The sequence below is a fragment of the Bubalus kerabau genome, chromosome 3 (assembly GCF_029407905.1).
Source record: "Bubalus kerabau isolate K-KA32 ecotype Philippines breed swamp buffalo chromosome 3, PCC_UOA_SB_1v2, whole genome shotgun sequence".
Taxonomy (NCBI): Eukaryota; Metazoa; Chordata; class Mammalia; order Artiodactyla; family Bovidae; genus Bubalus; species Bubalus kerabau.
Window position 1 is genome coordinate 98,516,973 of NC_073626.1, and position 24,281 is coordinate 98,541,253.

Consider the following 24,281-nt stretch of genomic DNA (forward strand, 5'->3'; position numbering starts at 1 on the left):
TTGCCGGAGTCTACCCAAACCCATGTCCATTGGGTCGGTGATGCCATCAAACCATCTCATCCTCTGTCATCCCCTTCTCCTCCTGCCCTCAATCTTTCCCAGCTTAGTGAAGCCTGTTCACTCAGGTTCCTCTCTGTTTCTCTCTGTCTCTGGAGATCAGAATGTTCCTTTCCCGTGGGTACAGGGAGAACACCTCTCACATGAGGATTTTATGACCTGCTTCGGGAGAAGTTCAGAAAGTCTTTCTGCTGCTGCTGCTAAGTTGCTTCAGTCATGTCCGACTCTGTGCGACCCCATAGACGGCAGCCCACCAGGCTCCCCCGTCCCTGGGATTCTCCAGGCAAGAACACTGGAGTGGGTTGCCATTTCCTTCTCCAATGCATGAAAGTGAAAAGTGAAAATGAAGTCGCTCAGTTGTGACCGACTCTTAGCAACCTCATGGACTACAGCCTACCAGGCTCCTCCGTCCATGGGATTTTCCAGGCAAGAGTACTGGAGTGGGTTGCCATTGCCTTCTCCGGAAAGTCTTTCTAGTACCTCCCATTTCCTTCAGTTTGAAATATTCAATATGTCAAGGAGTCATTTAGTGTATCCGGAATGCTATAAGCATATACAAGTTGGAATAGCTGGCACATACGATGTTAAGGGTCAGTCTAGGCCAGGTTTGATTCCACAGGTGAGTCAGCCCTGCATTGTTGACTCTATTCTGAGATCTCTCATTATTCCCTGGAGAGGAAGGATCCCAACTTGGATTATGGTGTTCATGTCCATCTACAGTTAATCTTTGTTTCCACCTCCAGCCCAAGGCACTGCTTTTCTACTTTCTCTCTTCACATATTTGTCTTTTCTGGTTAAGTGTGGCACTATGTGTCTAGTTTTTTTGTACTTAGCAGGATTTTTTTGAGCTTCATCCTTGTTATAGCATGTATCAGTATTTCATTCCTTTTTATTTCCAAGCAGTGTTACCTTGTGTGTGTGTGTGTGTGTATATATATATATATATCAACATAATGCATTTTATTTATCTATTAAGCAATTGATGGCCATTTGGGTTATTTCTGCTTCTTGGCTATTATGTGTAATGTTATGAATTTTTGCTTGTAAGTGTTTGATTGCATGTTTTCATTTCTCTTGGGGGATTATTCAGGAGTAAATTTTCTTGGTTACATGGTAAATTTATGCTACACTTTTGAAAAACTGATCAATTATATTAAAAAGATGGCTGTAACATTTTACTTCCCCACCAGCAATGCATGAGAGTTCTCATTTCTCCACATTCTTGACATTTGCTGTTATCTGTCTTTTTGGTTACAGTCGGTATGGAGTGATATTTCATTGTTTTAATTTGCGTTTCTTTAATAACTAATGATGTTGAGCACATTTTCATGTGCATATTAGCCATTCATGTATCTTCTTTGACAAAATGTCTATTCAATTTTTGTCCATTTTAAAGTAGGTTATCTTATTTTTGAGTTGTAAGAGTTCTTTGTGTATTCTGAACATAAATCCCTTACCAGATGTGTGATTTGCAGATATTTTCATGGTGCTTTTTTATTCTAGTGGCTTCGATATATTAGTCAGAGTATGCTAGGTGATACTGCTGAAGAAAGGCTCAGTGGTTTTAAACATCAAAGTTATTTCATAATCATGTAAATTTTGTTGTGGGTTCAGGCAACTCCCTCTTGCAGCTGTGTTCTGTGTCGGCTCACTGACACGTGTTCCTTTCAATACATGCTTCTGTGAGCACCAAGGCAAAGAGAGCAGTGGCGGCTCTTAGGCTAAAGCAGTGAAATTCTCCCATCCAAATATGAGACATATCAATTCTCCTTACATTTCTTGGCTGAATGAATCATATGACCATGTCTAGCATCAAAGGGAGAAGGCCAGTCCCTCCACATGAAATTGAATTGAGGACAAGCAGAATATTGGCGAGCAGTACTACTGTTAGGGAAACCATTGAGCAAAGCTGCCCACCCTGGCCAGGCCTGATAGTAGGCACTTGCTTGAGTTATCTTAACTAACAAGCTGCTACCCACCGGAAGAATTCAGGAAAGGCCAACAGGAGAGAGGAGATGCCAGCCCATATGTCCTACCAATCTCCCAGAATCCTTCTTGCTGGATTTCATCTTGGCTGAGCAATGCACAGCATACCAGGAAGGACCCTAAGTCAGAATGATTGGCCAGAGAGCCTGGAAACTAATCCCATCACCATAAAAAACGTGAGACTGTCAGCCACATGGCAGAGCGATTCTCTTGGATTCCCTCACCCTCTCACTCTCCATCCCATTGCCCCTCCCCCCAAAAATCTCTTGTTCTGTCAGCAAGTGTGTCTCCTTGGACAGTTAATTTCTGAGTGTTAGACAAAAGCCGACTCTCCTGCCCTGAAGGGGTCCCCCTTCCTACTACCCTACTATTCATTGTTGGTGCAGGTGACAGGTTAAGAAAAAAGAAACGAAGGTATGAAGATATTTTTAGAAAGAGTTGAGTGTTATTAAGATGGAATAATAACTGGGGACATTACTTTGCTAACAAAGGTCCGTCTAGTCAAGGCTATGGTTTTTCCAGTGGTCATGTATGGATGTGAGAGTTGGACTATGAAGAAAGCTGAGCATTGAATAATTGATGCTTTTGAACTGTGGTGTTGGAGAAGACTCTTGAGAGTCCCTTGGACTGCAAGGAGATCCAACCAGTCCATTCTAAAGGAGATCAGTCCTGGGTGTTCTTTGGAAGGAATGATGCTAAAGCTGAAACTCCAGTACTTTGGCCACCTCATGTGAAGAGTTGACTCATTGGAAAAGACTCTGATGCTGGGAGGGACTGGGGGCAGGAGGAGAAGGGGACAACAGAGGATGAGATGGCTGGATGGCATCACTGACTCGATGGACGTGAGTCTGAGTGAACTCCTGGAGTTGGTGATGGACAGGGAGGCCTGGCGTGCTGCGATTCATGGGGTTGCAGAGTTGGACACGACTGAGCGACTGAACTGAACTGAACTGAATAACTGGGGGGACGAATTTGGACTTGGTGATCAGAGTCTCTCTGAAGAGGGCTCTTTTGAGCTAAGGCTTCAATGAAAGCAATGAGGCAGTTAAGTGAATATCAGGGAGGAGCCAACAAGACCAAGAGGTAGAAGCGGGGCCAGGGAAACCCCCCTTGGTGGGGATGTAAATCTTAATGAAAAAACAATGAAGTGTTGAACAGTGATCAAACCTGATGTACATTTTAAAAATATCTTACTGGGTGTGGTATCCAGAATGAATTGAAGGGGAACAAGGCCGAAAGGCTGGGTTGATTTGGGTGGTAGAAATAAAGTTGGAGAGTGTGCAGTTAATGGAACGTACTAACCCAGCTGGGAAAAGAGGGATTAAGGAAGACAAGTGAGTCTTGAATTTAAGCTCCTTAGTGGATGCTAGTGCAGTTTATCAAGAGGGAAGAATGGGAAGAAGTTCTGATTCAATTTTACATGCTTATCAGACATTAGAGTGGGCTTTTAAGTGTAGGGATCTGAATATAAAATATAAATTGGGAAATCACACATAGATTTACCTCATTGTTTTAAAATCTTCATAGCCATAGGCCTGGCTCATTAAATGTGCCATTGGCCATATAATAAATAGTTATATTCTTGGTTAAACTGGGTGGATTCCAGTGTCTGAAAAAAAATTGTATTACAAGCAATGCACAGTTAAAATTTCTGTACAATATCTTAGTTATTCTTGTGCATGTAACTTCAGTTCAGTTTTGAAAATGGAGTTGCTAATTCTAAGGATTTATGCATTTTAACTTTTTATTTTATTTTGCACTTTACATTTTTGAGAGGGGCCAAAATCCTTAGAAATGTTTATACCTGTCTACGGTTGTAGCAACACTGATGTTTCCCCACACTGGCCAACAATGGGTATTATCACTTTTTAATTTTTGCTAATCTAATCCTCAGAGAAAGGGATCCTGTTCTGATATCAGCTTGTATTTCTTGGTCGTGGAATTGGATTTCTGCATACTAGTCAGCCACCTGCTTTTCTTACTCATGCTCTCTTTGACTCTGAAGCCAAGTATATAGATTCCCTGTGTCCCAGTAGGTGTCTGGCTGAGGAATCTGAGCACAGGGTGGACAGGGTGGTGAGCTCTTTTTTGGCAGGGACAGTGAGCCGTCCATCCTGCGCCCTGCGCACCTGGCTACTGGCCCTGGGTAGGTGACAAGAGGAGAAACAAGCATGGCGTGGTGGGAACAGGGCTAGGGAGATAATAAGGGCGTAAAGAAGGATTATTCAGATTCTATTGCGCACAGGACACAGCCCCGGGGAGAATCCCCGCACTCCCGCCGGGGAATCCTCTGGCCTCTCTCCAGCTTGGTTTCAAAAGTTGCAAAACTACCGGGGGTGTCCTGACAGCCGTTGTCCCAGGTCCGGGCTCCCCTCCCGAGGCCTCCAGGCCGCAGAACCGCGGGGTGGGGTGGAGGGGCGGTCTCCAAGAGAGAACAGAAAACCGAAACCAAAACCTGTCTGCCAGCCCAGGCTCCCCCAGCTCTGGGCCCCGCCGGCCGCCGAAGGCGATTCTCTCCTCCGCCATGGCAAGTTGCTTTTGTTTTGGGTTTTGCAGGGCGGAGTGGTCCTCGTGCCGTCATCCGGTCCCCCAAGATGCGGAGGACGGGCGTGAGTAAGAGGTGACCGGGGGAGGCGCGAGGAGGGACCCCAGAGGCAAACCCAGTCCAGCCTTTCCGCACCTGCAGGGGTGGCATTTCGGCACGCTCCTGAAATTGACCGCGGTTGTGCGGCCAGCTCCGAAGGCGCGCATCGCCGCGGCCGCCTCCCGCACCGAGTGCCCGGGACACAGCTGCTTGGTCGAGGAGTGGCAGTGTTAGGGCTAACTGTTGTCCTCCCACGCTTTGGGGAACAGGAGCGGAGAGAATTGCCCAGAAATGGAGGCCACCGTTTCCTTTGTTAACGGGCCAGCCAGAAGGGTTGGAGCCAAGGACACAAGTTGGGAAAGCAGCCTGGTGTCTTAGCGGGAATTCTTTTCTCTTGTGGCCTTAGTTCTTTCTCTAGACACAAAGGACTTTGTGTTGTCACCATCTTTCAAGAACTGTTAGCAAATTTAAGATTTAGACTTCCGTGTTCTTTCCATCGGGTGGGGAAAATCCCCTGGAGGAGGACATGGCAACCCACTCCAGTATTCTCGCCTGGGAAATCCCATAGACAGAAAGGAGCCTGGAGGTCCAAAGTCCAGGGTGGTCCCACAGAGCGGGACAAGACAGAGCGACTAAGCAGGCAGGCTCCTTTTTTCCATCAAGCTCCTGAAAACAGTGGCAGGGGCCCTCCATTTCAGGTGAGAAAGGCCAAAGCGGTTGTGAGTTTCAAGTGTGATTTTGTTTACCGTGGGCGGTAAAGGCAACGTGAAGGAAACCAATTTTAAGAAAAGGAATGTAAGTCAAGGAAGTGGATAAATTTAATTATCTCTCCCTAGTGCTTTCCTTACAAAAATAAATTCAGTTTTTCTTTATATCTTTTTGCTTTCTGATAGGATGGTCAAAAATCTCTTAAAACGTATCACTGATACAGGGAAAATGCCATCACCTTGATACCTCCTGGTCAGAATGTTGCTCTTATTTCAAAAAAATTGTATCTCCATGTGATAACTATTGAAAGGGCTATCTCCAAGACCTCTCTTTTTCTTCTTAATGGTGGATGGAAGAGACGAATAGCCGTCTGTTGATTTCAAAGATAAACTTCAGACATTTGAATAAAGAAATATGACACTAGTATTGCTGAAGGTAGTGGCGAAGAAGTAAGATTCTCTGAATTTAAGTTGATTGAAAGGTTTTCTTTGATATTGATGAAGGACAAAAAGGATGCTTATTCATTAGGCACTTTAACCACAGACTGTTAGAGCCAGATGCATAGTAAGTCAGGACAAATCTTGTATGAAACAAGATTCCCTGAATGTCTGAATAGTCTGTCATTTTTTTTTTTTTTTCCTCTTCTAGAACTATTTTGAGATAATTACATCTTACAGTTGGGGCCAAGATGGAGGAACACATTTTTATATTTTTCCTGTCTCCTATGCAATCTAGTTGTCCCCAAATATTTTAAGAAACTGTTTTGCTCCATTGAAAGCACCTACCATAACAAAGAGTCAATTATGAATTTCCCTTTTAGGAAACACGCAAGACCTTTGCTTTCTTTGTCTCAACAGAAGCTATTTGCATCCTCCACTCCTGTCTCTTTGTTTTGCTGTGAACTCTGCATTTTTAATTAAATTTGACCATTAATTAAAATTTGACCTCAGCCATCAAGGTCTCTCTTTCATGAAGCCTTCTTTGACTGCTTTAGCCAGCATTAACCTTGCTTCTTAATTCCAAATGGCTTCTATTGTGTGTTTTAGCATTTTCTTGTGAATGGTCTTGTATCCTTCTCACATTTTCGGTTGTTGGTCTATTCTTCTTGTAAAGAAGAAGACCTTCCTCTTTTTGTGTCTACCAAGGACGGCTAAAATGATTTATATATGTGTCTGCCTCCTCCTCACCCGTAAGGGAGGTCCCCTTTGTGTGTGTTTTGGTAATCCTAAAGCCTATCCAGGTGCCCCACACATAATAAATGTTCAGTAAATTTTTATGGTGGAACAATTTCAGGGTAAGGGGTGTTTTATATCTTGTGTGTGTCATCTTTGGTACCCAACATATTGCCAGGGATAGAGCACATGCTTAATTAATACCGTATTAGTTAATTGATCAATTGATTGACAAGATATGATGTATTCTAAGAAATGCAGGTACATTTTTGCCACCCTATATTAATAACTACAGGCCGAAATGTCAAAGGAGATACTGAGAGATCAGTTATCATTGACTTCAGTCATTTTCTATAGAATTCCTGTTGTGATAAATGAGGATTTCACTGAAGTGAACTCTGGCTTTTCCCTTCTTCCAAGTTTGGAAGTTTTAATAGTATTTTAAATTCTTCTATGGACTATTTTTTTTCTTTCATAAAACACTTAAGATTTTGATAGTATTTACATGATTTCCTGTAATATAAGTTAGATTTTTCTTTTTTTCTCAACTTCTGTTAGTTTTGCCTTTATTCTTCTATTGAGAGGGTTGAATGATTCCATATTATTCTGTAATCATATTTAAGTCTTCTGTAATATTGAAGATTTTTACAGAATTCGTCTAAAAGTTTATAAGAGTGTTCATATTATTATGCAAACAGTAAATATTGTATACAGCAGGGTCTAATAGATTCTGTATTACTTTTTCTCCTTTTGGTCCAATGTCATGTGTATTTTTCCTTTTTCCAGTTACAAAAAAATATTCCTAACAGCTGTGTCAAATAGAGTCTTTATTTGTAGTCTGTAATTTATTCCAAACATGCCGTGCTTTAATTTTCTGATGATCTTTAGGCTTGGGCTTTTTCAAATACCAGAAAGGGTGAGAGGGGTGTTGGCTGTGGGGTGCCAGCACCCATACTAGCAGGTCAGACTCCCCCTAGAATGTTCATTTAGTTTTGTCTTGCTGCTAGCTTTTCAACTAATCATTCTGTCCCTTTTTTAATTTCTGAGGTTCTGCCAAGAAGGTTGTCCCCTTTCCATTGCAGCCCCCTCTTCTTTACTCTGGGTTTCCCCTGTCATATCCTTCCACATACTTTTATGTCTTTCCAGTCTTCAAGAAATTTGTTGGAATCTCTCCTGTGCTGCTGATTGCTCCCCTTAACTGGATTTATTCTCTTTTTATTCTATTTTCATTTTCATTTTAATGTACTTTGGGGATAGGACATTGTAAGTGTGCTTAGACTGTTTTCTTTATCAGGGAGGTCAGAAGCAGTTTGCCTATCGCCAGTGAAGTCTGACTCTGAGTATACAGAGTCCTCTGAACTGACAACCGAAACATCTTTGTGATGGATCAACCATGACTTGGACCCGTGAGACATCCTGTCCTCCTTGGGGATAATTTAGGGATATATTATATCTGAGCTCTGGTGCAATCAGGATGGACTACCTATACAAGCATTGGGAGAAGTTTATAGGTTCTTCCCTAAATGAGCTGGGGAATAAATTAACATTAGTATAAGAAGTTAAGAGAGTGTATTATAATCATAATCCCTTATGATTATACAGTGGAAGTGAGAAATAGATTTAAGGGACTAGATCTGATAGAGGCCTGATGAACTATGGACAGAGGTTCATGACATTGTACAGGAGACAGGGATCAGGACCATCCCCAAGAAAAAGAAATGCAAAAAGCTAAAATGGCTGTTTGAGGAGGCCTTACAAATAGCTGTGAAAAGAAGATAAGCAAAAAGCAAAGGAGAAAAGGAAAGATATACCCATTTGAATGCAGAGTTCCAAAGAATAGCAAGGAGAGATAAGAAAGCCTTCCTTAGCGATCAATGCAAAGAAATAGAGGAAAACAACAGAACGGGAAAGACTAGAGATCTCTTCAAGAAAATTAGAGATACCAAGGGAACATTTCATGCAAAGATGGGCTCACTAAAGGACAGAAATAGTATGGACCTAACAGAAGCAGAAGATATTAAAAAGAGGTGGCGAGAATACACAGAAGAAATGTAAAAAAAGAGCTTCATGACCCAGATAATCACGAGGGTGTGATCACTCACCTAGAGCCAGATATCCTGGAATGTGAAGTCAAGTGGGCTTTAGGAAGCATCACTACTAATAAAGCTAGTGGAGGTGATGGAATTCCAGTTGAGCTATTTCAAATCCTAAAAGATGATGCTGTGAAAGTGCTGCACTCAATATGTCAGCAAATTTGGAGAACTCAACAGTGGCCACAGGACTGGAAAAGGTCAGTTTTCATTCCAATCCCAAAGAAAGGCAATGCCAAAGAATGCTCAAACTATTGTACAATTGCACTCATCTCACATGCTAGTAAAGTAATGCTCAAAATTCTCCAAGCCTGGCTTCAGCAATACATGAACCGTGAACTTCCAGATGTTCTAGCTGGTTTTAGAAAAGGCAGAGGAACCAGGGATCAAATTGCCAACATCTGTTGGATTATCGAAAAAGCAAGAGAGTTCCAGAAAAACATCTATTTCTGCTTTATTGATTATGCCAAAGCTTTTGACTGTGTGGATCACAATAAACTGTGGAAAATTCTGATAGAGATGGGCATACCAGACCACCTGACCTGCCTCTTGTGAAACCTGTATGCAGGTCAGGAAGCAACAGTTAGAACTGGACATGAAACAACAGACTAGTTCCAAATAGGAAAAGGAGGCCGTCAAGGTTGTATAATGTCACCCTGCTTATTTAACTTATACACAGAATACATCATGAGAAATGCTGGGCTGGAAGAGGCACAAGCTGGAATCAAAATTGCCAGGAGAAATATCAATAACCTCAGATATGCAGATGACACCACCCTTATGGCAGAAAGTGAAGAAGAACTAAAGAGCCTCTTGATGAAAGTGAAAGTGGAGAGTGAAAAAGTTGGCTTAAAGCTCAACATTCAGAAAACCAAGATCATGACATCTGGTCCCATCACTTCATGGCAAATAGATGGGGAAACAGTGGAAACAGTGTCAGACTTTATTTTTCTGGCCTCCAAAAGCACTGCAGATGGCGATTGCAGCCATGAAATTAAAAGATGCTTGCTCCTTGGAAGGAAAGTTATGACCAACCTAGACAGCATATTCAAAAGCAGAGACATTACTTTGCCAACAAAGGTCCATCTAGTCAAGGCTATGGTTTTTCCAGTGGTCATGTATGGATGTGAGAGTTGGACTATAAAGAAAGCTGAGTGCCAAAGAATTGATGCTTTTAAACTGTGATGTTGGAGAAGACTCTTGAGAGTCCCTTGGACTGCAAGGAGATCCAACCAGTCCATCCTAAAGGAGATAAGTCCTGGGTGTTCATTGGAAGGACTGATGTTGAAGCTGAAACTCCAATCTTTGGCCACCTGATGTGAAGAACTGACTCACTAAAAAAGACCCTGATATTGGGAAAGTTTGAAGGCAGGAGGTGAAGGGGACGACGGAGGATGAGATGGTTGGATGGCATCACCGACTAATGGACATGAGTTTGGGTGAACTCTGGGAGTTGGTGATGGACAGGGAGGCCTGGTGTGCTGCACTTCATGGGGTTGCAAAGAGTCAGACACAACTGAGTAACTGAACTGAACTGAACTGAACTGAAAGTGAACTCAGGGAAGGATCTGCTTGCAGCTGATCCTCTGTGCCCAGGGTTCCATGGTCTGCAATAGCGTGTGCTCTCAGTGGTTGGGTTGTATCTCAGATGTGTGCTGAAAGGTAGGGTTTACTCCACTGCAATCCCAATGTTATTGGTAGGGTTTCATTTATTTATTTTTTTATGGTGACTTTTCCCTAGTTTTGACCAAAAAGAGAATGTATTTCTTATTGTCTTATGTACTTTCAACTCTACATTCAAGAAGACATACAGTCAACTCCAAACAACCACATTTTGTGATTAGCTTGATTAAAAAAAAAAATTTGATTTAGAAAACTCTCTCTTAATTTTTTCCTTTGTGATTACAATTATTTTTAGGTCTTTCTAACATCTGACAAATATTAAGCAGTGTTTTCCATTTCTTAAAAAAAGGCTTTACATTTTCCATTTTAACTCTCAAATTTATATAGCATTTATGATGGTATATGGTGTGAGGCCAGGCTTCTTTCCTTGGTATTTTTCTTTTCAGGTATCTGATCAGTCCCAGAGGGCCTTTATTAAATAAAGGCTTTTAAATAAAATAGCCTTTCCTACTGGTGTGAATATTGCCTATATTAAGTAGAATCATATACTTAAAATGTGTCCTGTTGTTTCTTTCACAGGCATCAGTTTTGAATGTTAAGGAATCCAAAGCTTCTGAAAGAACAATTGTAGTTGCTGGTCTTCCAATTGATCTTGATGACCAGTTAGTGACAACATTAGTGAAGATTCACTTTGAAGATACTGACAATGGGGGTGGAGTTGTTGAAGATGTGACATATCCAACAAGAACTAAGGGAGTTGCATATGTAACATTCAAAGAAAAAACAGGTATTTCCAAATCAAATTTTTATAACCTTAGAAATACTTTCTGGAATGAAATTAAAAATTGAACTTCAGTAGAATAATTCATGAGATGGTTGGATAGCATCACTAACTTGATGGACATGAGTTTGAGCAAACTCTGAGATAGTGAAGGACAGGGAAGCCTGGTGTGCTGCAGTTCATGGAATCACAAAGAGAAGGACACAACTTAGTGACTAAACAACAGCAGCAACAAAGACAACAACAAAATAATTTATGGGGTTGGTAAACTTTAAATTTAAAAAACAGTACTTCTATTCTTGAATATAAAAGTGGCACAATAGTGCGTTAGGAAGAATATATGTGAAAGTGCCTTATGATAGAGTTGTCAGTAACTGAAAAAGTCTTAAAGACTTCTTCTTGTTTTCTGTATTTTATATCCATTTATATCATGAGATAAAGGTGATACATTTTATTGTAGAAAACTTGTAAAATACAGAAAAAAGCCCCACAAAAGCTATCCGTAATCTCATAAACAAGTACTGCTTTATTAATGGGAAAGTTGGACTGGAGAAATGGGGCTTGGATCTGAGGTCACGTCGAGCCATTCTCTTCCTGGCCTACACCTGACATAGGTGAGAAAGTTGGGTTTGTGGAGCTGTTCACCCCTGTAGCCTCATGGATGGTACATACCAGTGCCTTGAGAGAACAGGGAGGGAAGGAGAATTAGTGAAGGAGACTGAGCAGGTCAGCCAGTGACTCAGGAAAACTAGCCGGGATAGTGTGATATCCTGGATTCAGAAAGGTGAAGTCTCCTCATGACCATAATTAACAGAGTGGTGGGGGATTTACTTTTAGGTGTTTGTTACATATGTAACATACATAACATACATGTGTTTTAGATATATATATATGTATAAATTTTAATATGTTAAACTAGAAGGAAAAAGGATTTAAATGCTGAATTTAGAGGAAAAACAGAAAAAATCTTAGGTATTTTAAGAGAACTGAACATCTCTATTACTATTAATTAAAATAATTATTACTGTATTATGCCACAAACCTTTCTGATGGCCCCTCTTCCACTTAGTTGCAGAGAATGTCGTCAGAAAAAAGAAACACTATCTAGCAGGCATGGCTGGATCTGCTCAACTCATAGTCTCCCACTTCAGTGAAAAGGTAGGTTGTGATGCTGAAGCCATGTTGATTGTCTAGATCCCATGTTTTCTGCCAAGTGTCTCCTACACAGGAGGCGCAAAGCACCCTCACCCCATGACTTCTAGAAAAGAAAGTGCAAGGTCCTTAACCTGGGTCAGTGTTAAAGGCCCGTGTCTTGAAAGTTTTTGGTTATTGCTTGCTCTGTTTTCCTGTTTTTCTATGATGCTCTTGATACTTTTAAAGTGACAATGAGCTCTTATACTGTCATGGATGATGTCTGGCATCTATCTGAAGACTTATTTTGTGGGGTAAAAAACCAATTTGGATGAACATTAAAAAGCTTTGAAGACACGGGTAAGGAGGAAGTAAGAGAAAAAAGTAAAATTCAAAGCATTGATTTAAAATTATTCTGTAACAAAGGTAGGGTTCTCTGCAGCCATCCAATGACCTTCTCATGAGGAGGGAGGGCTCTCTCCAGGGACCCCTATCCACCGAGCACCACTGGAACGGTTTATCTATGCATTCTGCTTAAAACTTTGATTCAAAAAACATTCTGCCTCTAAATAATATTTAATCAACTCTATCTGGGGGAATCCATTGAGGAACTGTGAACCCCAAATGGAACACTGTGGCCTTGATAGGTTGTGGGGCCCCTTTAATGGGCAGTTATGGGGAAGAAGCCCAACTGTGTGAGGCTTTGGAGGCCTGGTTAGGGCTGCTGCTGGGCAGACAGGAAGTGGCTAAACAAGAATGTGTTTATGCAGTCTTTCCCCTAGGTGGTGCTGTTTTAACTTCTCTGTTTAATTTTAGATCTTCAGCTCTGTAAAGGCTGTCCTTGATCTTTCTGTTTTTCGGAGTCAAATCCATCTAGAAAGTCTGGTAATGGACCTGAAAAGGGAAATCCCAACGTTATGCTTCAGTCCTTTGGAAGCCAACGGAAGCATCTCCGTTCAAGGAACATTTCTGGCTATCGAGAAGCTCAAAGAATCTTTGCTATTAAAAGCAAGTTTTCTTTTAGAAAACAGTAAGAATAGACAGAGCCCCAGGGGAAGTACACGGAGAAGCAGTCACTCTTTAAAGCCACCCAGGTCATTTACACCCGAGACTACGAAAAGAGGAGAAAGTATTGTTCTTGACACAGATACTTTCCTTTACCTGAAGAAGAGGACAAAATTTTATGAAAGCATACTGAGCAGATTTCATGTTCTATGTCAAGAGACAGTGGATGGTGAAATTACCACACTTTGTATAAAGAATGCTCAAGGTGGTTCTCAGTCAAACAATGAAAAACAGGTAAAAGAGTCCATTGAGAAATATTCACATGTTCTTCACTTTGAGCTTAGAAAGGAGACATTTATTTTGGAAGGAAAGGAAGATAGAGAGAAAGAAAATATTAAGTCGGCGTGTGAGCGGCTAAGTTTGAGTTACCTTCAGGTTCTGGTTAATTTCTATAAGACACACATTGATGTTATAGGATCTCCTCCTGACACATACTTGTTTAAAAAAGAGGTCATGGAATTAATAAGACAAAAAGTTAGGTAATAAAATCCTCAGCAGTAGTGACAAGAAGGGCTGATTGATTCCTTCCCTTACTGAGCAGTGGTGATGTCATGCGTGATGCCAGCTTTACACACATTATCTCATTTAATTTTTTTTTTTGGCTGTATTGCACAGCTTATGGGATCTTAGTTCCCCAACCAGGGATCAAACCTGGGTCCCCTGCAGTTGAAGCGCCGAGTCCTAACCACTGGACTGCCAGGAACTCCCTATCTCATTTAATTCTTGTGACCATCTTTCATCATAGGCATTGCCATTCTCATGCTACGGGAGAAGAGACTAGGATTTGAGAAGGCAGAAACCCTTGTCTGAAGTTATGTAGCTGTCCATCAGTAAGAGTTAAACCCAAAGACAATATCTAAGGTATAAAACTTAAAAAACTCACTAAACTTTGAGGAAACCTCACTTTTTCTGCAATCCCAAATTCTTAGGAAAAAAATAGCCTTCAGTGAACTCAAACTGGGGCTCTGTGACAACCTCGAGGGGTGGGAGGTGGGAGGGAGGTTCCAGAGGGAGGGGGCATGTATATACCCATGGCTGATTCATGTTGATGTATGGCAGAAACCAACACAATATTGTAGAGCAATTATCCTTCAATTAAAAATAAATAAATTTTAAAAAGAGCCTTCATTCTAACATATAAGAAGTTCGAATGATTATTATTATGCCATTGACAATATTTATACCTTTATAAAGTTACATAAGCTTAACATTTATAAAGTTTATGTTTACCACTAACAGAATTAAAATGTTAGCAAAACTTGCCTGAGAAGCTACTTAGATGGTAAGTATTTCTGATGCAGGTAGTCACTACTTGACTAAATCCCATATTGGTATAAGGCTACTGGACATACAGGACATTTTTCCTGCCGCTTACTTAGCCTAACTGCTTATATAAAATGTTGATTCTCTTGTTGAAATTATGTCGTGTCTATATTATAGTTGTAAAAGTAATAGCATTTCAGCAATAGGATGGTGGTGATGGGAATAAGAGCATACACTTACGTGCTAGGCATAAGTGCATCGCACATCTTTACTCATTCAGTCCTGAAAGGAACCCTGTGAGGTAGGCACTGTCTTTATCTTCCTTTCTCAGATGAGGAAACTGGTGCCCAGTGACGTAATGTAACTTGCCCATGCTCTTGGTTAGTGAACTGTTCTTCTCCCTTTCATAGTCTTCTGAATGCTACTTAAACAACTGAGAAATGTTTCCTTAAAGATGACAGAAGGATTTGAAAATTTTTTTACTGAAGAAGGGAAGTAAAACTTGTTAAGTGGGTTGTCTGTGACTGTCCTGCATTTAATTTAGCATTAAGCCAGTTTTCAGTATCTGGGGAACTGCAGAGACCCTCCCAGGATTATAAAACATACATCTTGCTCATCACAATGTAAACAAACAGATTATGATGATTTGAACTGTTTGTAGCAGTAGAAAAGCTTAAGACAAATCTATGTGCTTTCCTTTTTCTTAGCTACCTAAATCCCAACTATGTAAATTACCTCCATTTCTTTAAATGTCTTATTTCATTTCTGTACGGCTAAACTTTTTGTCATGGGAAACTTCTGTTTATATTAAATACCCAATAAAGTCTCTTTAAAAAGGTGTTTGATTTTCATTTTGCTTCTGGGGGTATTGTCTCAGTCTAGTTCCGATCAGGAGAGAGGAGGCACACAGTAATTTGAACAGGCAAAGTTTAAGATAAAGGATTGTTAACAATGACAGGGAATTGGGATAATGAGGGATTGGCTCATAAGAAATAGAGAAAACTCTACCAGATATAGAAATAGCAGATATAAGGAGTTTAGATAGAGCACCCAATGAAGAACCTCCTCCCATCCACCATGCACCCCAGAACTGAAATCCAGACTTCGCTGGAGGGTTTGTGCCAGGGGATCTTGCTAGAAATCCATCCTCTAGGGTACTGGAAGAGTCTGTCTGACCAGGGACCCGCCCTTACAACATGCCTGAGGGGGTTCCTGCTGGCCAGTGTGTACTACAGCTGCTGAGTGCGGGGAGGCCTTCTTTGGGGGGTTTGGGGGGGCTGGACACTCGAGCAGCCGCCCCTGCTGCAGGAGCCTAATGTTGGAGAAGCTGCCTGTGCTGAAGAAGCTGGGTGGGTATTGAGGGGGCACACTGGATTCTGAAGAGCCTGCCAATTTAATCCACTGAAGTAGGAACAACACTTTCTTCCCGCAATGTCTCTCCAGCACCCTCTACTGAAAAAGCCTAACATCTTGTCAGCTACAAGGGGAAATATTTAAAGGGCCCAGATTTGTTGTTACTGAGTAGGCATAGAGGATGAATTTAAAGCTGAGTTAATAAATTGATAACTGGTGCAGTTGTATTTTATACCTGCACAGGTTTTCATTATTACCACAAGTTTAACACCAATAGAATAGCCTTTCAACAAAGAGCTGGGTCAGAGTGATGATCATTCCTTGATTGGGTAGACTGAATGCTGCTAACTGGTTTACAGGTATGAATATTGCATCTCCTGTTTGAGAAGATTATTATTGTTTCAGGTGTTGTACATATTGATGTCCATTTTAGAGTTCATTTAGTGACACTCTCCTTATCATATGCTTGTGTAATCAATTTCTATCCTTAATAAAAACTGACTCTTTAATCTTCAAAATGGTAGTAGTGATTTTTATTAAAATTTATTTTTGAAAGTTACTGATGCCTAGGAAGGTAATGTGAATTCTGATCTGTTGTCAAGCCTAAACCCTCCTATGTGTCTGCCATTGGGAGAAAAACCTATCATTTAATTAGATAGTAAGTTGGTACTTTTCAAAGAGGCTGCAGAATGTGATAAGAGCCATTATCAAATTAAAAAAAGATGTGTGGGTTTCAGCTCATGATGAACAAAGGAAAAGAGTAGGAGAAAGGACTCTGAAATATTTGAGTAAGAAACTCAGGGATATTTTCTGCGCTTGTCCTCTGGGTTCTGGAGGCAACAGTGTGACGTTAACAGAAATGTTCACTGACTCTTTAGAATTCAACGTGTAGTCTGGCGGAGAAAAGATAAACAAGCCGTTACAGCAGGGCTTGCTATACACACACAGAAGCACTTGGGGTAGAGTTGGAGAGTCAGTTCCTACCTATGATATGTTAGTCATTTCCCTATTTTTAGCACACTTCTCATGGAAAAAAGTGTGTTAAAGTTTTATCTACCTTATTATTGAAGAGTAAATGACCATAATGACAAAACTGATTCAAAAAGAACATAAGAAATGAAATTTAAAAGTCAACAGGAGAAAGCATGTTAGTAAAAACTGCTAAATTAGAAACAAAACTTGTCAGTGCAATAAACCTGATTTAGAAGGTTGTTTTCTCAGCTAAATAGAAAATAATCACATCTTAGCAGTTTTTTAAGAAGTTAAACTTCTAATTTTACAGAGTTGTAAAATGTCATTGCCCTAATCAATTGTAATATTAAGTGAAACGGACTTATATTCCTCAAAAGAGATGACCCAAAAGTGGGCTTATTAGAGCTTGTCTAGCATGGCATTAAAAGGTCTCAAAATTATTTTTTGCCTTCTCTTTGTGTTTTGAGTAATTTTCTTCAATAAGTGTCAGGAGAAGCTCCCAGAGCTTATGGATGAAAGCCTATGGATGGATGTTAGTCCAATGGAGGGATGAGAAGGGAGAGCAGGACAGTACTTGGTTTGGTAGTTTAGGGATGGCTGAATTTCTTTTTTTAATGCTTTGTAAAAGAGGTCATTTATTGGATAAAATATAGGAATGCAAACACCGCCAAGTCATCAGTAAAGATTTTACTCCAGTATTTTCTTTTTTTCCAAATAATGCTTATTTACAAATCACAGAATATTTGTGCTTTTTCATATATGAAATTTTTATTTAATATATGGAATTTTAATTTGTAGAATTTTAACTGCATTTAGCTATTCAGAAGTTAAAGTTCTGAGTACATTAATACAATAAAATTTAGCTATAAAGTATGTTGCTATTCAGAAATTAAAAATTACAAATAAACCTTGGACAAATAGTGCATTTTGTATTGCTTTTATGCTACTGCCTTTCTCTGAGAACAGAGAATCTCTCAATTTCCACTAATAACCTATATAGGGACTAACTGGATGGCTCTTAAAAATGCTTTTACATATAAATATAAAATCATACTTCAAAATGAGGATGACTGAATCTTGACAGCTTTAGTTATTATATACAACTTCTAACTTAGGGACAAGATTCTTTGATTCCTCTATAGAAAACTCACATATATAAAGGAATAAAGGGAAGGAAATGTCAAATTTGCCTTGAGAATTTCTCCATCTAAGCCTTGTTAGCAACAAGGTATGGAGCTCCCCAAAGACAGTAGTTTAAGGAATGTAACTATCCTGTCAAAATGTCATTACTCTAGGACCATTTCCTGGAATCCTGGCTTAGGAAACTCAAGTGGGAACTTTTCCATATTCTCCACCCACCCTTTCCCTTTCATCTTTTACCTCCTCCAAAATGAGTGGTTCTGGAAAAATTCCTCACCCCTCTAGCTTCAGTGTTCTCAGTTGTAATCTGAAAATAACACCTATTTTGCAGGGTTCTTGAGTTTTAGAAAACATGTTAAGCAAGAGATGGTCAAGAATAGTAGTTGTAGCAAATTCCCTGGTGGTCTGGTGATTAGGATTCCACATTTTCATTGATGACACCATGGGTTCAATCCCTAGTTGGCTAACTGAGGCACTTTCCTAAGCTGTTCAGTGCAGCCAAAAAAAAAAAAAAAAAGAATAGTGGTTATCATGTTAAGAACTTGGTAACACCAACAGCCCAAGAAAAGCTCCCTCTGCTTGGAATACCTTATCTCAGAGCTGGCACCAACGTGTTACCCAAACTGGAAAACAAAGAGTCATTCTGGGTTTCTTCTCCTTTCCATTCATGTAGCCACCACCTTAGATCAGGCCTAGGTCATTTCTTGCCTGGTCTAGAGAGTTGAGTAGTATTCCCTCAAAATTCACGTCCTCTTGTAACTTCAGAATATGACCTTATTTGGAAACAGGGTCTTTGTAGATGTGGTTAGTTAAGAGTGAGGTCTTAACCCAGTGACTGGTGTTCTCTTAAGAAGGGGAGAGACTCAGAGGAAACAGGGAATGTGCTCTTGTGATGACAAAGGCAGAGGGTGGAGTGACACGGCTACAGGAAGGCCAAGGACAGTAGGCAACCACAGGAACGGGGAGAGGCGAGGAAGATGTCTTCCCTGGAGTCTTCAGATTGAGTGCCATCCTGCCAATACTTTGATTTTAGGCTTCTAGCCTCCAGAACTATGAGGAGAATAAAGTTCTGTTGTTTTAAGCCACCAGCTTTGTGGTAATTTGTGACGGCAGCTCCATAAACCAATACATATGGCTTTCCTTCAAAAAACTCCTGATCCTTGCACTGACTGTCTGTGTGGGACCCTGTTGCATGCTCTATATGCCCCTCTCTGTGATAGGATTTCACCATACTTTTTGTTGGTTTCTTGTCTCCCTTTCCCACTATGTGGCTGTGGACTCCTTGAGGATTAGAAATTTTTTATAGGTTTTTCTTATAAGATTTTTCTTCTTGGCCATGCCATGTGATTCTTAGTTCCCTGAGTAGGAATTGAATCCATGACCCCTGCAGAAGAAACAAGGAGTCTTCCACTGGACCGCAGGGGTATTTCCAAGGGCAGAAATTTTTGTCTTTTTTTCTACTTTATCTATCCTGTTTATAACAGAGTGCCTGGCACAAAGTGGGCATTCCACAAATTAGGAAATATATGAACAATTTCTGCATTCCTCACAGAATTTAGTGCAGGATTTTGTACTGAAATAAATGTCTTATAAATGTGTGTTCATTGGAATTTTCTGTCTTTTTACATAGTTTTCCCACTTGCCAATATCATAAAGCTAATATCTCTAACCCTGTCTTCAGGATGTGTCCTCAATTCTTGTATCATTTCCTTTCATATAGGAAATTCTAGCAAGACGAACTCAAGCAGGTTGGCCAGTTATTGCCCTGGCAGGAAAGCACTAGGCATGTTCTCTGAATTCCCTCCACTTGCCTAGCTCCTGATTAGGTTTCACCAGTAAGACAAAGATCGCTTGTGACTTAATTTGATTGTTATGAAGATTCACTGCGTCTCTCTATGCTGGTATCTGGCTGTTGTCCGTTCTAGGAGCTCATTGGAGAAGTTATGAAGATTCACTTACTTGTGTAAGTATATTAAGAACATCCCACAGTTAACATTGCTTTCTGAGGAAAGCAATAGGAGTAGAATATTAATACCTCCCTTTGATTTTCTATGGATTAAGGATGGGAGGAAATTAGTCTAACAAATATCTCACTGATTCAGATATTATAAGAAGATTAACTTAAAGAGTAGGGACTTTCAGGGAGGGGGTGAGTAGAGGGACATAAAATATAAAAAAGGTTCTTTTTGTTGTTGGAGAAATTTGTTTAAAATGAATAATTTCTTGAGGAGAATAAAAAGATAAAATGTAAAAATGGTAGCCTTTTCCTGGGATGTATATGAAGATTGGGAGGAACAACTTGCTCCTGGTGAAGATAGATGTTTGAGGTTTATCAAAAATGTCAACCAAGTTAGACAGCTCACTCACCTTCTTTCTCCCTGGCAAGGCACCTGTTGGACTGGAAAGCTCACAATTCCCTTCCCTCACCAAGCATTTTGGATTCTATCTCCATACCGTCACTTGCATTTGTTGCCTCTTTTCCATTCTCAGTGGCTCTACTGTAATGAGCTCATACCTGAGCCATTATAATATTCTAACTGGCCTTTCTGGCTCTGCTCTCCCCACCCACATGCCCTCAATCCACCCTGTATGCCACTACAAGATTACTGTGTCTACAACGATTAGTGGAATTTGGGAGCCTTCAACTGTCTGGCTGGTGTTAATTGTCCTACCCTGCAATTTCATTGCAACATTTAATCTTATGTTCTCCTTATCCATTTACAGCATGTGTTTTCTGATAGGTACAGCCTACTTAATGCTCATAAATGATTAGTGTTTTGTCATATATTAACTAATATTCTCTGTTTTTTAAATTTCTAATGTTCAGAAGTGAATACATTTTTCTTTATTTTCTTTTTATAAGCTAGAGCTAGTAGGCATCACTTACAAGCAGCACTGTGTCAGAAGAACACTGCCTATGTGGTAATCAAAAGTACAGAGACTGAGAGCTTGATAGTCTAAGATCGAATTTTAGCAATGCTACTTACTGACTGATGACTTTGGGCCTTCAGTTTTCACATCTATAAAATGGGAATAATAACTCTGACCTCATAAGGTTTTGAGCTGATACAGTGCAATTCCCATCCCAGGCTTGGCTCCTTGTAGTAAATGAGAGCCATTTCTGTCACACCTGTCACTCAGAGGAAAGAATTTGCCTTGGTTCAGAATAAATATAGTAAGATGATTTGAACAGTTTTCCTTATATTTGCTTTTACTTCAAGCCTTTATCTATAATAGGAGGAACATGGGAAGGCTGGTGGCTAGTGGTAAAGAAGGCTAGGTGGCTCAGTGGTAAAGAATCTGCCTGCTTATGCATGAGACATGGGTTTGATCCCTGGGTTGGGAAGATCCCCTGGAGAAGGAAATGGCAACCCACTCCAGTATTCTTGCCTGGGAAATCCCATGGACAGAAGAGCCTGGCTGTCTGCAGTCCACGGGGGTACCAAAGAGGCAAACTTGACTTAGTGACTAAACAGCAGCTTGGGAAGGCACCGCTTGATTTTACAAAATATCTCTTATAAAAGAGAACGCCCTCTTTTGTCTTCTCATAGGTACAAATGTATAACTGAAGCAGGATTCATTGTTTCACAGCATAATCTTGGGAGGGAATATCAGAATGTCTCAATATTTTCCAAGCCCCAGGGAAAGAGGAAGTGGTTTCTGTCTAGGCTGATGACAATAGGAGACTCCACTTCTCACCCTCTAAGACAGCTGAGCTCTGGCTCTATTATGTTAAGGGACGTGACTTTCTGCAGCTTTTAGCCTCCGGGGGCCTTGGACCAGCTAATAGATTCTGGAAGTTTTCAAATTTTCCCTTCGGATTTTTTTTTTTTCTTTTTGTGAGTGGGGAAGCGGGCACGTGAAGAGGGAGTACTGGAGTGTATGTCTGCAGTTAGCTGTCTGTCATCAACCACTATTCATAGCAAACTGCTTTAAACCCCCTTTAAAATATTTTTAAATTTTGGCTGTGCTGGGTCTTTGCTCCTGCACAGGGTTTTGCTGTGTGAGCTTTTCTCTAGTTTCTGCGAGCAGGGGTTATCTTCATTGGAGTGCACCAGCTTCTGATTGCAAGCAGAGCACAGTGCTTTAGGGCACTCTGGCTTCAGGAGTTGCAGCACCTGAGCTCAACAGTTGTGGTTCCCTGGCTCCAGAACCCCGACTCAGTAGTTGTGACACATAGGCTTAGTTTCTCTAAGGCACGTGGGGTCTTCCTGGACCAAGGATGGAACTAGTGTCTCCTGCATTGGCAGGAGGATTGTTTACCACTGAGCCACCAGGAAAACCTTACTTACAACCTTTTAATTTTTATTTTATTTTTTAACTTTACAATATTGTATTGGTTTTGCCATATATCGAAATGAATCCGCCACAGGTATACATGTGTTCCCCATCCTGAACCCTCCTCCCTCCTCCCTCCCCATACCATCCCTCTGGGTCGTCCCAGTGCACCAGCCCCAAGCATCCAGTATCGTGCATCAAACCTGGACTGGCGACTTGTTTCATATATGATATTATACATATTTCAATGCCATTCTCCCAAATCATCCCACCCTTTCCCTCTCCCACAGAGTCCAAAAGACTGTTCTACACATCAGTGTCTCTTTTGTTGTCTCGTATACAGGGTTATTGTTACCATCTTTCTAAATTCCATATATATGTGTTAGTATACTGTATTGGTGTTTTTCTTTCTGGCTTACTTCACTCTGTATAATAGGCTGCAGTTTCATCTACCTCATTAGAACTGATTCAAATGTATTCTTTTTAATGGCTGAGTAATACTCCATTGTGTATATGTACCACAGCTTTCTTATCCATTCATCTGCTGATGGACATCTAGGTTGCTTCCATGTCCTGGCTATTATAAACTGTGCTGCGATGAACTGATCTATTCTGTTCCATCACATGGGGGTATAAAATGGAACTCTTTTAAAATATTTAAATGAATGATTCTAATCCTTATTATTATTATTTTCCATTGTGAGAAGGTCTTTCTTCTTTTTTCTGGGGTCCTCACTGTCTCTGACTCTAAAATCCCAGGGATACTTTCTCAACCAGGAGGGTCAGACCTGAAACAAAGCCAGCTGGTAAGCCCGCCCATTTGCCAGAGGACTTCATCCTAGTTAATTAGCAAATTATCAAAAGAGGTCTGTCATTTCAGTGTGTTAACCTAAATAAAGACGTAAACTGAGGCAAACTCACATCACCAGAAACTGAATTTACTCAAGAATAGCTGAGGAACTGCAATTCGGGAAATGCAAGCTATAGCAAGTGACAGAGCATATTGAGGGTTTGGGGAAAGGAATCCTTGATGATGGGGTGAGTTTCTTGGGGTATGCTCACTGGTCTGCAGATAGGTCTTCGTCTCCTGCCAATCAGGCATTGATGCAATGTCTGTTTCAGCGTGTAGGCGCAGTCTTTCGAGGGCGCATACGTGAAAGCCGCCATGTCTTCTCCTGCGGGCCCAATTTCGATCCACATTCTTTTGTAAGAGCGACCCTTGTCACCCAGGTGGTCAAGAGCAGTGCCCGTAGCAGTTTCTGCGGGTGAAAAAGGAAGGCTGGCTGGTGTCATACTCGGCGGTCTTCACTTCGCTTCAAGGTAGGCCAGCTCCTGAGGAGATGCTTCTTTAGGAACGGACCTTGCTCTTCTCAGACAACACAATCCGTTGTCATTATTCGTGGACTCTGTATTTACAAATTCATCCATGCCGTAAAATGTATCTGCAACCCCCATTCCTGAACTTGAGCGCAAGCTCACAAAGTTTGAGTGGCCCTAAGGGCCCGTTCCCAGCTGAGAGGGGCCAAGGTAGCGCACAGGTTTTCCATTTCAGCTCTGTTGCTGTCGACAGGTGTCTTCTGTATGGTATTCAGTGCCATGTGTTTCACATGTCTGTGCTCTTTTGGGGGTGATTTTGCCTTTTTAAAGTGGCTGCTGTGCTGTGTAGTGTCCGTGGATGTCAGAAGGCTGCCGTGGACTTTACTGAGAAAAGGCATGTGGTTGATAAACTTCGTTCAGGCATGACTTAAATACTGGATACAAATTCAGTGTTAATGAATCAATAGCATATATTAAACTAGGTGCCTTTCAGCAGAAGCTCGTGTAAAACAAGGTTCTGTGTTGATGTGTTGATGAAAGTGTTGTGACCAGAGGCTTGCGGGAATCTAACCCTGTGTTTGCCTGGAAGTCAAGGTCGGACACGACTGAGTGACTTCACTTTCACTTTTCACTTTCATGCCTTGGAGAAAGAAATGGCAACCCACTCCAGTGTTCTTGCCTGGAGAATCCCAGGGACAGGGGAGCCTGGTGGGCTGCCGCCTATGGGGTCGCACAGAGTCGGGCACGACTGAACCGACTTA

The 24,281-nt window shown here is 40.9% G+C and overlaps 1 protein-coding gene across 2 annotated transcripts; it reads left to right on the forward strand.

Annotated features, from left to right (window-relative positions):
• The first annotated feature begins 4,423 nt into the window (after positions 1-4,423).
• Positions 4,424-15,298, forward strand: RBM43 (RNA binding motif protein 43). 2 transcript variants are annotated; one of them, XM_055574749.1, is made up of 4 exons: positions 4,424-4,570; positions 10,800-11,007; positions 12,071-12,159; positions 12,949-15,298. In XM_055574749.1, exons 1-4 carry the CDS (start codon positions 4,568-4,570, stop codon positions 13,678-13,680), a joined length of 1,032 nt encoding a protein of 343 aa, XP_055430724.1. In that variant the 5' UTR covers positions 4,424-4,567; the 3' UTR covers positions 13,681-15,298. The 2 variants fall into 2 exon arrangements, with proteins under 2 accessions (XP_055430724.1, XP_055430723.1); XM_055574748.1 differs by having other exon boundaries at positions 4,570-4,652.
• Positions 15,299-24,281: the final 8,983 nt, after the last annotated feature.

Coding starts and splice junctions, on each gene's coding strand:
- RBM43 (XM_055574748.1), top strand. Junction 11,008..12,070: donor AACATTCAAAGAAAAAACAG/GTATTTCCAAAT, acceptor TCTTCCACTTAG/TTGCAGAGAATGTCGTCAGA. Junction 12,160..12,948: donor TCTCCCACTTCAGTGAAAAG/GTAGGTTGTGAT, acceptor GTTTAATTTTAG/ATCTTCAGCTCTGTAAAGGC.